The following is a 17352-nucleotide window of genomic DNA, read 5'->3' as shown; positions in this document are numbered from 1 at the left end:
TAAGCCTTCTTTCACCTCCGCTGTCCTATTAAGGTTCGTTGGGTGATGCGGCCCTGGGCAGGTTGACTTTTAAGCAGCTAGAGAAAGGTCACCAAAGCATGGCACTAATAACACACACACACACAGTATAACCCCTTTTTTTAAATTATAAAGTAACAGGGAGTGATCTACATATAGAAGTTGTGCATTCCCTGGCCAAATAGGCGTGTTCCAAAAATAAAGAGAAACCTATTAGTAGTAATCTAAAAGTTACCTATTAATTCCTATGGCTTCTTTTGTCATGTAGCTTTTTACATTATCTAGGTGTATGAAGGAGGTTAATGGCTGAGGACAAACAACAGCTAAAATAGGAAAGACATTTTTCAAATGATGCCGAGTCGGCTAAACGGTTCGGGCCCTGCACGCCCCACCACCTGCGCTCGCTGCCGTGTGCCACCGCTTTGCTGACATCCCCGCTTTCTCTTATTTAATTAAAACGGATGCAATCATATTGTTTTATAAAAAGGTCCTGTTACGGAGCGTGTGTTTTATTGATACAAGTCACTATTAAATTTAGGAGAGACTGAATCACGGCAAATTGAATTATGAAAATGCCTTTACCCTCAGGTCTCACACACAGACATGCACACACGCGCGCGCACACACACACACACACACGTTTTACGGCTACATAATCACTTAACCTTTTATGTGGCTTAGCCTGTATTTTCACAGTTGGTCGTGTGTATTAAATTGTGTGTGTGTCTTGAACACACATAGTTAACACACATACTGTTCATGCTAATTGAAGGGAGAGCGAGGAAGCGAAAGGAAAAAAAGGCACTAATCCTTCCAAATGACTGGAGCCATGTTGTCAAGGGCAAGATCCATCTGTTTGACACAGGAGCAAGGAAACAGAGACAGACAGGGAGAGAGGGGGATGAAGAGAGAGAGAGAGAGCGAGAGGGAGAGAGAGCGTGAGGGAAAATTTGTGAAAGAGACGGAGAGGCCGAGTTATAACCAGAGAAAGGTGGTAGAATTCAAGCGCAGTCGAAAGAATCGTACCTGGTGCCAACAGCAGTGCATTGAAAAAGAGAGTGTTTTTAAAGGACAGTCATAGAGCAAAGACTGGTGAGTAAGTGAGGCTGAAGCTGGTCTTGGCACACAGTCGCTCTCATTGAGATGTTGCACCTTAATGGACAATTCGAGCCACTTTAAAAAACCCAAGCATAAGCCTGAGTATGCATCAAGCAGCTGCAGATTACTACAACAACAACACTGGATAGATGTTTGTGTTCGACAGGAAGGAGAGGGCAAGGGAGGAAATGGAAAAGGAGACAGAGAGGAAGCACACATGGATTATGACAGAAAAGACAGAGGAAAATGTAGCGCCTCGGCAGACAATCCCATCTGACTAGCTGATGTGATCATTCAGTTTCCCCTGACGAAAGCCTATCCCCCCTTCTTTTCCTTCTCCCACTCTTCTTTCACTTTCCTTGAAATCTGCTTAGGAGAGAAGGGCAGGCTTTCACGGCCCCCCTAGCCAGCACTAACTAAATCTAGCTAGAGATAGGAGCTGCAAAAAAGGGACCACGGAGTAGGCAGGAAATCAGCAATAAAAACCAAAGTATAGGAGGGAGCCAACAAAGGGCACAGGAGTGGTTAGGAGAAATCATTGAGGAGGAGGAGATAAAAAGAAAGAGGTAGTGGCAGATGGGTAAATGAAAAGGAAAGAGTCAAAAAGCAAGGGGAGGATTTCCAACAGGGCACAATAGGCAAACAAAGCACTCTGCACCTCGATGCCTGTTCACACAGAATAGTCCATTGTATCCCTGGTTATAACGCAGCTAATGCAAAACCATTCACCTGCCACGTTGCCCTATAATGGGAGAATACTTTCTCTGCCGTCACATTTTTCAACCTCTCCAGGGGAAGCTACAGCAATCCTTTTCTCCTTTTCCCTCTCTATGTAATATTAAAAGGTGCTATAAGGAACTTTTAAATACTTCTGAAACAGTCTAATTTTTTCCTCTGATGATCATAAATCACATGTAACAGCAAACAACTGCCATCAGTGCAAAGAACGATATTTTTATTTAGTTTTTGTTGATGCCTTTGTCATGGGTACCCTCACTCAGGAACAATAACTGGCTTGGTAAAAACACTAGCGCTTTTGTCCAAAAGGGGGTGCAAGAATTAACATAAAAACTGAAAGTTCCTCAGAGCACCTTTAAAGTCACGTTATGGCTTTAGTAACGCCACACACACACACATACACACACACACACACACACACTGACATATACCTGTTTGCGTAGCTCTTCAGCAGCTCTCCTTGATGATATCCCATTGGCCAGTGCTTGCTGCTTCCTGACGTGCTCTCGGGCCTCGGCGCGCTCCCTGCGTTCCCTCAGGAGGGGCGGGGGTGGAGGTGGAGGAGGGGGCAGCGACGGGGCGGGCGCATCCCTGCCGTGAGATCCCCATTTGGGCCTGGGACTCTCCCTGGTCCCTGCTTTGCCGTGACTGTTGAACACTGGAGAGGGGGAAGAGAGACATAGGGGGATTAGGTTGTGCTGTTTGTTTGTGATTCTTAATTGATATGGGAGAACAGGGACATTTTAAAGGAACAGTTAAAAGTGGAGTCAGCGATTCAGGAAAACGCTTGTCGTCAAAATGAATGAAAAAAGAAATCTGTGAATATCTCCTCACGATCCGCTACCTGTACGTGCTGTGTGTGCGCTGGATTAAGAAAATCAGGTGTTAATTCACAGTCTATGCTCTGTGAATTGGTATGTAGACAAAGAGGGCCTACTTTAGCTAGCAACAGGGCTGGTTCACAGATTCTATAGGCTATGATTTTTTTTTTTAAACACACACACACACACACACACGCACACACGCACACACACACACAGCGGAATGTGAGGAAATATTCAATGATTTTGACAAAAGGTTTGTTTGACAACAAGCATTCTCCAGAATAGCTGACTCCACCTTTAAGGGAATATCTCCTAAAGCTTGAATTGGGTGTTCACATATAAATGTATTCGTACAAAGTCTATACTATTTGTTGACCAGTGATCATTAATGAAGCAAACTGGGGTAAGTTAAACAAGCTTTTATATGAAAGCCCATCGAGCTTCCTTTAAGTACCAAGGCTCTGCAGCAACAGGACCAACTCACACAGTAAAGCTTTGCATGATCCACTGTTGAGATTTAGGAATATATATAGAATAATAAATATGTACATGTTCTATACATTTATAGAAGTTCTGCAACCGATCATAAATTCCTTTATGTGTAAAAGTCAGACGTAAAAAAAACTAATTAAGCCACTGCAAAGACAACAAGGCAGTGGGGAAAGTTACCATTAGGTAGCGAGGCAAAAAATAGCTAGCATTAATTGGACGTACACCATGTTTTTTCAGGCTACCGTCTACCTATGCCAACTCCAATGTGTGTGGACATAAGTCTCAACATCCCCCCCCCCCCCCCGTAGTGCAGAATGGCTTATAAAACACCCTGGCACCAAACCACATAGAACGAGTGGAAAGTCCGGCAAACACATTTGAGTGGCAACATTTAGCCCTCAATCAGTAAAATATGCATGATTCAAAGTGTGCATGAACACGTCTTTATGCTAGACGTCAATGAACCTGTTCAAAATGGACGTGGGCTACTTTAAGCTACCTCTGGGGGACGACACTAAGCGAGTCTTACAGGAGCGAGGCAATTAACATACACATTTTAAAGCTCTCTCTTTCTCTCTCTCTCTCTCTGTAGCCTTCATGAGGCTCAATTTAAACTTTCATGGCATCTTTACGTCAACAGGAAACAGGCTGTGTGGACAGAATGACCGAGAGGCCACAGCACAAACACACAAGACAAGCATTTACAGGGCACATGCAAAGCACACAATATATAGTATATACCCTGAAAACCAAGGCATGTGTTACTAGAAGACGTGTGTGAGTATCAGCGCAAGTTTCTGTCTGTCAAAGGTTGTGTGTGTGCATCGCCTTATAACCAACAGTGAGTTTCTCTGGCCCCTGACTCAGTGAAAGGAGGAGAGAAATCCTGACATTTTGAGGAGTGAGCTAAGCAAGAAAACCGAGCCCAATAAAAGCTGTTTAATTTAGCTATGTCAACATGGCACATGGCCGAGTGAGACAGGGAGACGGAGCGCTGATGAATGGCCTACAATGTCTGTCCTTCGCTGCCTCTACATTACCCCCCAGTATAAAATGTGTCTCTCTCCCTTTCACTAATTCTATTTTCCTTTTTTTTTTACTCCATAAGAGCCTGTATAACCCTGCCCCTGCTGGAGAGTGGCCCATGCTACGTATTAAAATGTCATGTTTGACACCAGTGTGAATACCACAAAATGTATTGCGTGTGTGTGCCTGATAGCCAACACAGCATAAAACTCTACACTGGAGCAATGACCCAGTCTCGACCACAGTCTGTGCACACCTACATGTATGTGAGCATCCGTCTTCTGTGTCCTTAACCCCCATCATCTCTGCTGTCCCCCTACACACAGTATATCTGCCTATTTCCCTCTTATCTATTTATGTAGTATATCACAGCCAAAGGCGCCAAGCTGCTTTGCAAACAGCGTTGGTATACGAGATAAGGAAGGGAGACTAAAGCTTTCCACATGCACACAAACAAGCCTGGATTTGTTCAAACAACTTTGCACTATCCGACCTTATTCAGATACGCGCATTGCGTTTCAAGCCGCAGCTACGGAGACGATAGTATGAATCGATGTGAGCACACTGTCAGTGAACTATATAAAAAAAACATTTTAAAAGAGGAAGTGCACAGTTCTCCCAGAGTTCAGTGCAGTCAAATGTGTGGACCTAGCTCGCCCCGTTCTCTCTTAATCCCACCAGTCTCTCTCCTCCTCCACATTCCACTCCAGAGGATGACAGCGGAAAGAGCTGAGCAAAGCGTTCACCTTTTGAACCTTTCTGGCGGCAAATCTAACTGACTAAAGGAAAGAGGGCGAGAGGCCAGCCCCTTGTTTCATGGGAAAACGCCTGACCGGGAGCATTGTAAGTCTAAATACTTTATTTATGGGTTTATTTTAGAGACAACATACACGTCTAACCAAGTCTGCCAAGGAGTTTGGAAATGCTTTCACTATTGCTCTGTTAAAAAAACACTAGGTTAAAAAGTAGGAAGATGGATATAACTGACTCAAGATGTTACACTGTATATACATTTTTAAAAAGGGTCACCGGGGAAGTTTTTTGGATACTGTGAGATGAGCACATATTTTACAAACAAATGTTCCCATTTCCTCAATTTGTATTCTATGATTGAGCCCAATCATTGAGCCTGTGCAGTGAGATTATTTGTTTCAAGCATGTTCTGGATAATAAGAAAAAAAATCACTTGATACAAATGTATATTTTTTATACGGTACATGTTTTTAACGTCAACAGTGTCGGTATTGTGAGGTAGGCTGTTCTCATGGGCTCAGTCTCTGCATGCATGCAATTCCCTAAATGTTGTGCATAAGTGTATGTATGTGCATTCAACCAAATTTCTATTTGCCTCAAGGGGGTGTACGTATGCTGTAACTGCTGTGTGTGTGTGTGTGTGTGTCGAGGGCCCCGGCCAGCTGTTGCACTGTGTGCATAAACACCTTGTTAGGGCTTAGCAAGCTAAGTGTTAATTGGGTCGGAAAGAGTTGATGTGCTGCTCTGCCATCCCATGTGACTTACCCGACCTCCACGGTGGTAAACAGGAGTGAAATCTCAGAAAATTGCTCACACACACACACACACACACACACACACACACAAGAGGAGCAATACCCTGTCTACTGTCTCATTATGCGCTACTCCTGTTTGGCCCAAGGTTTTCTCCTCTGCTGTTGAATTTCTCAATCCTTCACTCTCTCCCAATCTTTGTCCCAAATAGATATTGCCATTAGTCTCTAGTTATGTAGAAGAGATTGTGTCTCTCTAGTTATGTAGAAGAGATTGTGTCTCTCTAGTTATGTAGAAGAGATTGTGTCTCTCTTTGCAAAACTGCTCCTATTCATGAATGGCTGATTTTCCGACCAAGCTCTGGTGATATGTAATAAAGTAGTTAAAAGCCTTCACTTGACTTAAACTGTGAGTCCAGTTTGTGAAGGGACAAAAGAAGTGTATTATTTATTTAAATTATTATTATTTTTGTTGTCCAGGTCCTTACCATGGCCGTTGAGGGGCTGCCTGCCAGGGAGCTTGCCCTTGCGGGGAGTGGAGTGGCAGGAGGAGGAGGCTGAGGCCAGGCTGTGAGTGTGGATCCCTCCATTCCTGAGCTCCTCCTCTTCCTCCTCTTCATCCTCCTCTTCCAGGTCCTCCTCCTCCTGGGAGCTGCCAAAGTAGGCCATGTTGCTGGGCAGGGCCGATGAACCTGAGTGGAAACAAAAGACAGGGCACTGTTTACTGCATTGCTCTAAGGCAAATCTCTGTCAAAGATATTATCCTATTTAAAGCACTTTACACCCTTCCCCAGCTGCCCATGATGTATGGATGAAATGTCTAATTCTTTATTCTAAATCACTGAAATTGCAGGATAAGTCACCATCAATATGTGGTGAAATATTAATGTAAAAACAGAAGTTACTGAAGCATTTTGTGGATAATAGTGATTGTGCACCGCTGTGTGTTTTTTTTTCATCCCCTATTATCCCAGTTGGTGGCCTATTGATGCTTGCTTTGTAAACTGCTCGGCACATAGCAGCTCCATTGTTACTTTCACAAAAACACACACACACACACACACACACACACACACACACACACACACACACACACACACACACACACACACACACACACACACACACACACACACACACACACACACACACACACACACACACACACACACACACACACACACACACACACACACACACACACACACACACACACAATGTTCAAATGATTTTTTCAAAGTGATGACAGTTTTGCTTTAAGAGCATTTATTTGTGTCTGAGTGAGGCTGAATAAAGCGCTTTTTAAAAACTGACATTTTGCATCCGTGAATTTACCTCACTTATACACCGTCCCTGACCTTTATTTCTGGTGTTTGTCCTGTTAATGTTCCCGTTACATTTTGCAGATGCAACTTCAAGGCTTTAGCAGTAGTTGTGGTGGTGGTGGTTTTAGCTACATTAGTCATACCACTATATACAGAGGGGAAGGGAAAGGGAGGGGAGGCAACATATTCTATAACTAAAGCCAGAGCGCCTGTAGGCCCTATATGTAACAGGATGCCTTTCCACATAGAGTGCCCGATGCTGACAGTTTTATTGAGACGTATATACACCGTACATGTGCTCAAATATCCAACTCCGTAAAACACTTCAGAATCCATAGAGTTTGCTGCTGAGCTCATCCCAAATGGACTGCTTTCACTCCCTGAGCGTCCAAACAGGATTACTGTCAATCTCCCTCTCCTATTGTGGAGGAAAACTAACTGACGTTCTCTCTCTCTCCTTCCCTTTTCTGTCACACTCGATCACTTTCATTGTCATCTTGGAGAAATCTAGCTCAATACGTATACTGGGAGGAGGAAAATGGTGTTTGGCAGTGGATATAGGCAATAATGTTACCTCAGCTCAAGCTGAACCTAGACACACACACACACACACACACATTCATACACATAAGGTCATAAAGCCCAAAGCTATGTTATTAAATCTCATAATGTTGCACTCGTAAATCAGTGTGCAAACAGCTGGTTCAGTCTTACAGATAGGCAGAGAAAAATAAGCTTAAGCAGGTTTGAGGAATCTAGGAGTAGTGACTGGCGATATATGTATGGACAGAAATAAAATAAAATATGTATACACAGGCATTTAAAAAAATATTTTTCCCCCCTACTTTGCTGCATCATGCCTCAGTGTGCGCCCAGAAACATGCGACAAATCTATTGTGCAACATGCTAAACATTGCCACAAATGAAACAATAGGCCTGTATGTATTCTCTTTTACTCATGAGGACTGACGTTGAGTATGATGAGCCGTTGGTAAGTGAATACACATTTGTTTGCAAGTTGTGCAAAGTTAAGGCTTCAAGTTCAGTTATATTGAAAAAATCAGGGATGGAGGATGTGTACTACAGCTTGAATTGATTACTGAAACCAGAAACCTTCCATATATACATCAAGTTTGTAATTGTTAGCCTTGTGCTGCTGAGAGATAAATGAAGGAAACGGACCAATCCCTCAGCTCAGGCCATATAAAGATGACTAGAAGTCAGCAAAATCCTCAATAAAATCATTTTCAATTGGTACGATTAGGCTTAGTGATGATATAACTGTTTGTAATCATTGATTTATAGCTAACTGAAATGGTGTGGTTATGCGACCCCCTCGTAGATTTGATTAAAAGGCTGTTTATGAGCACGAAACACAAGGTTTTTTTTATGATTTTTTATGAAGAGTCCTCTTTAAATCGATTGCATAGCATGAGAAGCTACTGTGGGTTTTATTACCCTGTTAAGGGGGTGACAGTGTTTTAAAAGGGCCATAATGGGAGGAAATGCACGATTATGTGTCAATTAAAATAATGTTAAGCTTCTAGAAAAAAAATAGGCTGGATTTCATTAGGCAGCATTAAGCCGTACAGGCTACTTAATATGACACAGAGTGAATTAAGAATTAGCCAGGGCCAATTATTGAATTACCACACTTGTTTTGGGCAGTGGCGAATACTTATCTTAGATTTGACACATTCGATATATTTTATTAAGTGGCTTAATACTAGTATAGAGATAACACAAGTATGAGGACTGAAAAAATTATATTTCTTATTGACCTACCAAATATGACACACAGAAACACATTTACATTATAAGGGGACCAATGGATGGCTTGACAACAATAATCCTTTGTGTGTATCTGTGTGTTACACTTGGGGGACTGAAGCCTGGGCTTCCCTAATGACAAAAGGAGAAGGCAAGGCTTAGATGGTGCACATTAGTACCATGCAGACCAGAGCACTATTGAATGCTGAAGGACTCCCTTTGAAAACAGCCTACACCACAGAATAAAATAAGATAATAAGAATAGAAATGAAGAGGCCTTGAGGGAACACTGGAGCGCTTTAACTAGCAACAAATTGCCATAAATCAACTTCTTAAATTACTGTTCATTTGATTGATTTCCCCGTGCTTCTGTGATGACAACATAATATAAGCGGCATATTGAAGTCGTTATTTCCCACATTCTTTCCTGAAGCATAAACCTTGGTCTTTGAAACGCAGATTCATTTTCATTTAGAAAGTGTACTAACAACTATCATTGGCCAGCCGGGGGACTGTGGTTACCACATGTCACATCCTATTTATTAACAACACTTTACTTTGAATTTTACAATCCAATCAAAGCTTTTACACACACACACACACACACACACACACACACACACACACACACACACACACACACAGAGAGCCTGGTAATAATAAATCTTGTTGTGCCTTGGATCCCACTTTTCACACAGCATCTCTGCCAGTTTCTAATTCTGTCCTCAGAGAGTTTGAGAGAAACAACAATCTGTAGTGGAAGCAGATTCCAAGAGCAGATAATACTGGAGTTTTTACCTGCTCTCTTTAACTTCCAAAGAAGGTATGTAGGGCCCAAAAAATAGCTGAAACAAAAACAGGGAAATACTGCTTTTTTGTAATCCATAATGACCCACGTTGTAAAACCCGTTTGCTTTGCATTGCAGGGTTAGAATATCAAAGTTAACATGTTCTGGCTTTGAACCAGTGGACCAGGTACCTCGAAAGTTAGGGCAGCCCTCCCCACCCCACACACACTGACAGATACAAAATAGCCACATGCATGCACCTAAAGACACACACACACACACACGCACACACATGCACACCGCAGAGACATCTTGTTTATCCAGGTGACATAGAAAACGCTCCGCTCTTAAGACCAAACAAACACACATAAGCGACACGCATACACACACCGGCCCAATCAACTTCTAATGACTTGCTTCATTAGCTAAATGGCTGTAATTTACTGCCCTGGACAGGGGTCACAGGGCCAATGGAAAACAGACCACAGGGGCACCCGGGAATAGAAAACAAAGGGAGGGAGGATGGAGTGTGTGTGTGTGTGTGTGTTTGTTTGGTGGAGCAGGGAAGAGGAGTAAAACATGGGGTAACATTTGACGTTGAAAAAAAACAAAAAAAAGGCAAGAAATGTTTCTAAAAGCTAAGGGAAGAAGCACAATGGTGGAAAACAAGGACCTGATATCAGACAAGCCTTTACAACAGCACGGTAACCGTATCCTCAAGTGTATTCAATATTCCCAAAATAACACCATATAGGATTCTCATTCTACTCTCCCTTCTCTCCACACACACACACACACACACTGCCAGCCAGCAGAACAGATCCAGCAGGTAACATACTGACCACTGGCATCCTGACTACAAGTGGAGTGGCAACAATATACAGAGACCGCCAATCCATCAGCAACATACACGGTGAAATAACACAACTCAGTTTTTTTCTTCCAAGAGACGGACGACAAGGGGTTTGAGCCCAAATCCCCAATCACATCAGCTTTTCCTCCACCTCATTCCAAACCCGCAGACAAATCATAATTAGGTCTGAAAGAGTCTTATTAGGATTGTCATTTTTAAACTGGGCTGCCCCCAGCATTATAATTACAACCCCTCCCTTCTATTGCTAGTACCGTTCTTTTGTCCCCTTAACTGGAACTGAAACAATGAGGACAATTTGAAATAGTCAATCAGGAGGGTTTAGCTGCCTGTAGGGACATGTGAAAACCATGCTGCTGACTTGGGACAGTGTGGAAGTATATGACATACCAAGGTTCTTTTGCACCGAGATGAAAAGTTATCTCTCACAGCTGAACTGAACTCTGCCAAAAGTCTTTCTCAGTCACTGGGGAAGAAACCGAGAGAGAGACAGAGATGGGATTACATCTCCAATTGACATTCCTTGATGTCAGCAGAACCATTAACCCCCACAAACAGTGGCTCTGCTCTTGGAGGAGAGAATGCAGCATCTGTCTGTGTCGTGCTACCGACTTCCTGCACAGCACCGGCGCAAGTGACGAGAAAAAGTCACCACTCCACCGAAACACTTTAATCAAATATATGAGAGAGAGAGAGAGAGAGAGAGAGAACCCAAGAGGGAAATTCAGTTATTTCAGAGGAGCAAAGGCACTTGAAGAAACAAGATGAGTATAGCTGTGTCGGGCTTGAAATCATTTTCCCACAGGAAAGAAAAAGTGTGGGATTCTCAGACAATAAAAATGCACTCAAACAAAATCCAATCCAGCAAAGATAAGAGGTCCAACGCACAATTCCTCACATTGGCTATCTATCTATTCTTAAAAAGACACATGTGATAAGTCCACATTTGTCTCACATGTGTAAAAGCGTATTACTGGGAATCTGAAGGTTTTTGGTTCACTAAGTCATGGCCAGGAGGTTATGTAAGCAGAGCAAAGAGAAACTGGCCTCGCTGAACCCGAGAGAGAGAGAGAGAGAGAGAGAGAGAGAGAGAGAGAGAGAGAGAGAGAGAGAGAGAGAGAGAAGAGAGAGAGAGGAGAGAGAGAGAGAGAGAGAGAGAGAGAGAGAGAGAGAGAGAGAGAGAGAGAGAGAGAGAGAGAGAGAGAGAGAGAGAGAGAGAGAGAGAGAGAGAGAGAGAGAGAGAGAGAGAGAGAGAGAGAGAGAGAGAGAGAGAGAGAGAGAGAGAGAGAGAGAGAGAGAGAGAGAGAGAGAGAGAGAGAGAGAGAGAGTGAGAGAGAGAGAGAGAGAGAGAGAGAGAGAGAGAGAGAAGCCAGCCTTGCTTGGGGCTGGCAGGCATGGAAGAGGAGGGCCCAGGGGTAAAAGAGGTAAACAAAGCCGTGGTGTGAATAAACACTGGCCACATAAGCACATCATCACACTCACTGGAAATAAAAGTCTTACGTAAGAGACTGACTTCCAGGAGTGTGAGTGTGTGTGTGTGTGTGTGTGTGTGTGTGTGTGTGTGTGTGTGTGTGTGTGTGTGTGTGTGTGTGTGTGTGTGTGTGTGTGTGTGTGTGTACAGACAAGTTATTCATTTGCTCTATTCTTATCTCATCTATGTCAATGTGTGTACTCTGCGTGCGTGGCGTGGGAGTGTCTGCGTGTATTTTCATTTTGCCTCAATGAGAACAAAATTCGGGGAACTAACCTTTCCTTCCAAAATGCTCACAATTTTGTACAGCGGTGGGTACCTCGTTATGAAGCGAAACCCTTCAGATGATTTGGAAAACTTGGAGCAGGCCTGTTAGAGCACGAAATGTAACAACGACGCGAAATGTAACAAATGTAATAAAAAAGAATCTAATAAAACCTAAAATGTATTAACTGGTCGATAATGTATCAAAATTCTGAGCCCAAAACAAAATAACTTTTTGCTCATAATCTAACAACTTATTACATTTTGGATGTATAACAACATTATATATAAATGATATTTTCTCCTAATAGTGTAATATATTTTATTACATAATAGAGTCAGTCATTTTTTTTACCCATTATACCACCTCATACGCTCCACTCAGTGCTGCCCCCACCCTGCCAAGCGAAACACTACACCCACTAGGTTTTACCAGAGGCAGACAGAGCCAGAGGCAGACTGTCTGGCTGCCACCCAAAAGGCTTTCTCCATGGATATAAACAGCCCAACTACAGGGTCGGGACCACACATAAACACCATTCTGAGAACACAGGCAAGGACTGAACACTTTATGTGTGTGCGTGTGTGTGCGTGTGTGTGTGTGTCTGTGTGTGTGTGCGTGCGTGCATGTGTGTGTGTGTGTGTGCGTGCATGTGTGTGTGTGCGTGCATGTGTGTGTGTGTGCGTGTGCATGTGTGTTAGCAGGAGAAAGATGAACAGTGAGATAAATACAGAATATAGGTCCTAGACAGTGTGGGTGGTGTGAGCTTCTCTCTATATACAGTAGACAGAAATCTTGTTTTTCAATTGTCTTTCAGGTTACTCTCACGTTGCATCAGAATCACCACCACTGGAGGAGTTTAAAAAAATAACCTATCCCTGGGTACAATAACATCACCACCATCAGCAGTAGCCAATAGCCATCCCATTAATTATAATTGAGGGAAAAACAATCCACTTAGGATAAGATGTGGACAACTACAAACTGTAGACTGGATGCAAAAGAACAGGAGTAAGTTGATGTAAAACTTAGCTGTGCTTTCACAATATGGTGTGACAAGAGTCCTCTCTCCACAACAAGAGTTTATTTTGCTTTTATTTGTTGAGTACTTTACCGCTTTAAATCTGCCATGTTTTAACTGCTTTTATGTAGCTGTCAACATGAGTGATGGATAGAAGCCTTTGTGGTGCATGTGTAATGTTTGCCAGATAAGAAAAGCAAACACTGCACTGGGTGTGTGGGGGGCTAAAGGGCTGTGAACGTTTGACCTGGGACGAATCCCAGAAATTAAGAGCGGATAGGGTTTGAAAAAGATAAAAATTTGGCAAAATGCCCCCTTTTAACTTTAAAAAAAAATCAAATCAAAAGAAAATAAATTGGGTGCAATCATGGATTGGAGATTTCAAAAAATATATATAGGTTCTGTCAGAGGCCTTTAGTTAGCAGACATGAAGCAGCCTAACGTGTGTGTGTGTGTGTGTGTGTGTGTGTGTGTGTGTGTGTGTGTGTGTGTGTGTGTGTGTGTGGTGGTCTGGTCAGTAGAGAGACATGTATCACAATCTGAAAGGGGATTGACGAAATCAAAGACATCAGTCCCTTTGAAAAGATTAACCAGCAGGCTAACACTTCTGTCCGCTTGGGCTGTGTCTCGTCATATACCCTGGATGCTGCATCACACACACACACACACACACACACACACACACACACACACACAGGAGATAAGCAGAGCAGGCAACATCAGGGGTGAGCATGGATTTGCACTCGCGCACACGCTTGAACACACACAAACGGACCCAACAACCTCAAGGGATGTGCGCTGACATTCTCCCATGTCCCTGTCTTGGTAAGGTTCCCTGCAAATGGGTCATATGGGAAGCCAAGGGGAAAACAGCACAAGAAGCCCTGCACAGGAAAATGTCATCCTCTCAGCATAGTAGACACAAACACACACACACACCTAAACTGAGTCTATAAATACAGCGGTAAAGTAGGGAGCGGCATAGTGGAAAAATCCCAGTGGAAAACCATTGAATCGTTAGCTTAGCGGCCTAACTCTAAAATTAGCCTTAGTAACGTAGTAGAGTAAAGTGGACTGTGCACACACACACACACACACACACACACACACACACACACACACACACACACACACACACACACACACACACACACACACACACACACACACACACACACACACACACACACACACACACACACACACACACACACAGTTTGCATAGCATCATCCCTAACCTTAATTATAAAGAGAGAAAGCAGCAAAACCGAGTCAGGACCATCATTAGTCTTCCACTCTACAAGTAAGGGTTGGGGTAAGCTAAGCACCTAGCGCTCAGAATAGTCTCAACTTCTCAACAAAGTATATTGGACATTATATCATCACCCTAAATGTAACATTCATATATGCAAATCAAAGCCCCTCTCATAGAAAAAAAAGACTTCAGATCTGATTTTCAGCAACCCTCCAATTAAATGCTTCTTGAATGAGCCCTGTGAGGTTAATATGACATTCCATAATGGGAATATATTCCCGTCAGCAACGTCAACGTATAGCCATCACGTCCCGGCAGACTCCAATCTAAATGTGCCTTCCCCCGATGTCTTTAGCCTACTTTGCGAGATGGGCAGAGGTTAATAATGATAGCAGTAAATTAATCTGCAGCGAGCGGGGGCTTTAGTCATGTTGAAGAAGAAAAGGTGAGTGGGGTAATTCAACAGAGGGATGAAATTAAGACATAGCAAAGAGGAGTCACGGCACAAGGTTGTTTGAGAAAAAAATGCTCCTTAGCTCTTTCATTATTCAGGCGTCAAACGTGTCAATCCCTCTCCCTTTAATATTTCTGAAGAGAATGGGATTCTTCAAGGCAGGATTGAATGGAAGGTAAAGCTCAAGATGTATTCAAGTGTAGGCCTATCAAATAAAATAACTAAAAAATGTAAAAGCAGAACTCTAAAGTGGTAGCAGAACAGAAACTTTTTGCGGTGTCGTGGCAGTGCAGGAAAATCCTCCTCTGTTTGCTTGCCAGCTGAGTATAGATCATAGGCAACACAAATCCTTCTTTAACTCCGGACGAAAATAGAGAGCAGGGCTTGCTTTGTTAATGAGTAAGTGTCGAGAGGTGTCTTACTTAATTTGACTTAATGTATTCCAACAGTTTATAAATGTATTAGTGCCTGCATTTATCTCAAATAGTTTCCCCTGCTTAGACAGTCCTAATATAAAGACGCTGTTGTGTGTGGCACAGACGCACACACACACGCGAGTACACACATTTTAACTATGCCTCTAATTACTCCGCCGTGGCTTTTTACAGTTCATTTAACATTGGAGGTGATACATCGTGTCGACGAACCTGTGTTTGTAGTGTCAGCTGTGTGACTGTGTGAGAACTGTACACACAAACAGCTGCCATTGGTGGAGGGTGATGGGCAGGGTGTTAAGGAGACACATAGTTGTTGAAAAGTAGGAGGGGGAGATGTGTAAGCTGATGAAACGCAGGATAATCTTACCCGGGGGCAAGTACACACAGTCATTTGTAGTGTGTGTGTGTGTGTGTGTGTGTGTGTGTGTGTGTGTGTGTGTGTGTGTGTGTGTGTGTGTGTGTGTGTGTGTGTGTGTGTGTGCGCGGCTTTGCGCTTGTATATACAGTATGGGTGGAGAGTGATCAAAGCCCTGACATAACAAAACGTACTATATGTGCCCTTGAAATGCTTATGAGTCAGTATATTTTAAGTGCACGTCGTGTTGTGTCTAAAATAAAGAGCCGAGCATAGTGTTTAACCACAGTTCGGGTTTCCCTGTAGACCTTTCTATAAAGACGATCCATCTCGGTCTGACAATACAAGCACTGAGCAGCAGCAAATACTGTATAATATGTCTTGGCAAAGCTTGATCCTGATATTTGGCAGTTATTGGATTGTGTTCATAAGCTTTGCTATTAGGAGCTTACATAGTGCAGGCCTATCGCAAAGACAGCCAAACGGTAGCAAAATGCTGTGCGGCCTCAGGGGTAACATGGTCTCTGTCTCTGTGAGTCTGTGTGTGTGTGTATTTGCGCGTGTACTTGCATGTGTTTGTGTGTGTGTTTGTGTGTGCGTTTGCGCGTATTTGCATATATGTTTGAATGTGTGTTTGCATGTGTGCATGGGAATGTGATTGCATGTGTGTTTGTGCTTGTGCGTGTGCTTGTGCGTGTGCCCTGCACCCCTGAATAAAAATGTCTAATATAAGAACTTGTTCAACATTATCCCTCCACATCATCTACCACTGGGCAGAGGGTGAGTAAATAAATTATGTTCGCCATCTGCTGCTTGACTCCGGCTGTGTGTGTGTGTGTGTGTGTGTGTGCGCGTCTGCGTGTGTGTCTTACCGCGGAGGCAGAGGAAGGTGAGGAAGTCCTCTGTCTTGGGCTTGCGTCTGGACAGGTCCTGTATGGACGAGGACAGGGAGGAGGAGGATGAGACCAGAGATGACAGGGAGGCGGTGGGCACGTTGGGCAGGCTGCTGTTCAGGCTGCTAGTAGTGCTGCTGCTGCTGCTGCTGCTGCCGCCGCTGTCGTTTCCCTGCTGCTCCGCCACTTTGACCGGTGTAGTGCTGGGAGAGTTGGGCTGCGACTGGGCAAACTTCCTCTGGGCCTGGAGCCGAGGTCTACAAAAATACAGAGAGAGGACAAAGGAGGAAAAGGTTTAAGTTAAAGGTGCATTATGTAACTTTGGGTGTGTCAGAGAAGGGAACATTTTCAAAAGGTACACTCATTAGTGAATAAACAAAACTTTCTTCCGAGGAAAACTGGATCCCCCGGACTACTGTTTGAAGTTAGAAAGCTTCATGAAAAGTTACTGTAGTAGTCACTGTATTATTTTACAGCAGCAGGGCCCACAATTTGTGATTCCCACAATTTTTGTTGGTTCCGGGTTCCTCAAAATAATTTAGTTTTGATTTATGATGATAGAATTATTCAATACAAAGAATGATATAATACAAAGTATAGTGGGCAGCTGATTAAAATTCAACTGTTGCAGTTTACACACACACACATAGGGCCCTATGATTTCCGCGATAACGAAAACACGGACGGAATCACGGAATTGGGCAATAAAAACGGAATCTACTATTTAACACGGAATGTCACGGAAT

The 17352-nt window shown here is 43.3% G+C and overlaps 1 protein-coding gene across 1 annotated transcript in view; it reads right to left on the bottom strand.

Annotated features, from left to right (window-relative positions):
- Window positions 1-17352, bottom strand: part of jarid2b (jumonji and AT-rich interaction domain containing 2b) — a 105535-nt gene that overhangs the window by 16724 nt on the left and 71459 nt on the right. The window contains exons 4-6 of the mRNA XM_080045947.1: window positions 16586-16863; window positions 6190-6393; window positions 2286-2512 (exon numbers count right to left, since the gene is read on the bottom strand). Coding sequence (XP_079902073.1) covers window positions 2286-2512; window positions 6190-6393; window positions 16586-16863 — 709 coding nt within the window. The remainder of the gene's footprint in view (window positions 1-2285; window positions 2513-6189; window positions 6394-16585; window positions 16864-17352) is intronic.

Source organism: Ammodytes marinus (assembly GCF_949987685.1).
Source record: "Ammodytes marinus genome assembly, chromosome: 17".
NCBI lineage: Eukaryota > Metazoa > Chordata > Actinopteri > Uranoscopiformes > Ammodytidae > Ammodytes > Ammodytes marinus.
Note: the sequence above shows the minus strand (reverse complement) of the source record. Positions and strands in the feature narration are given on the sequence as shown.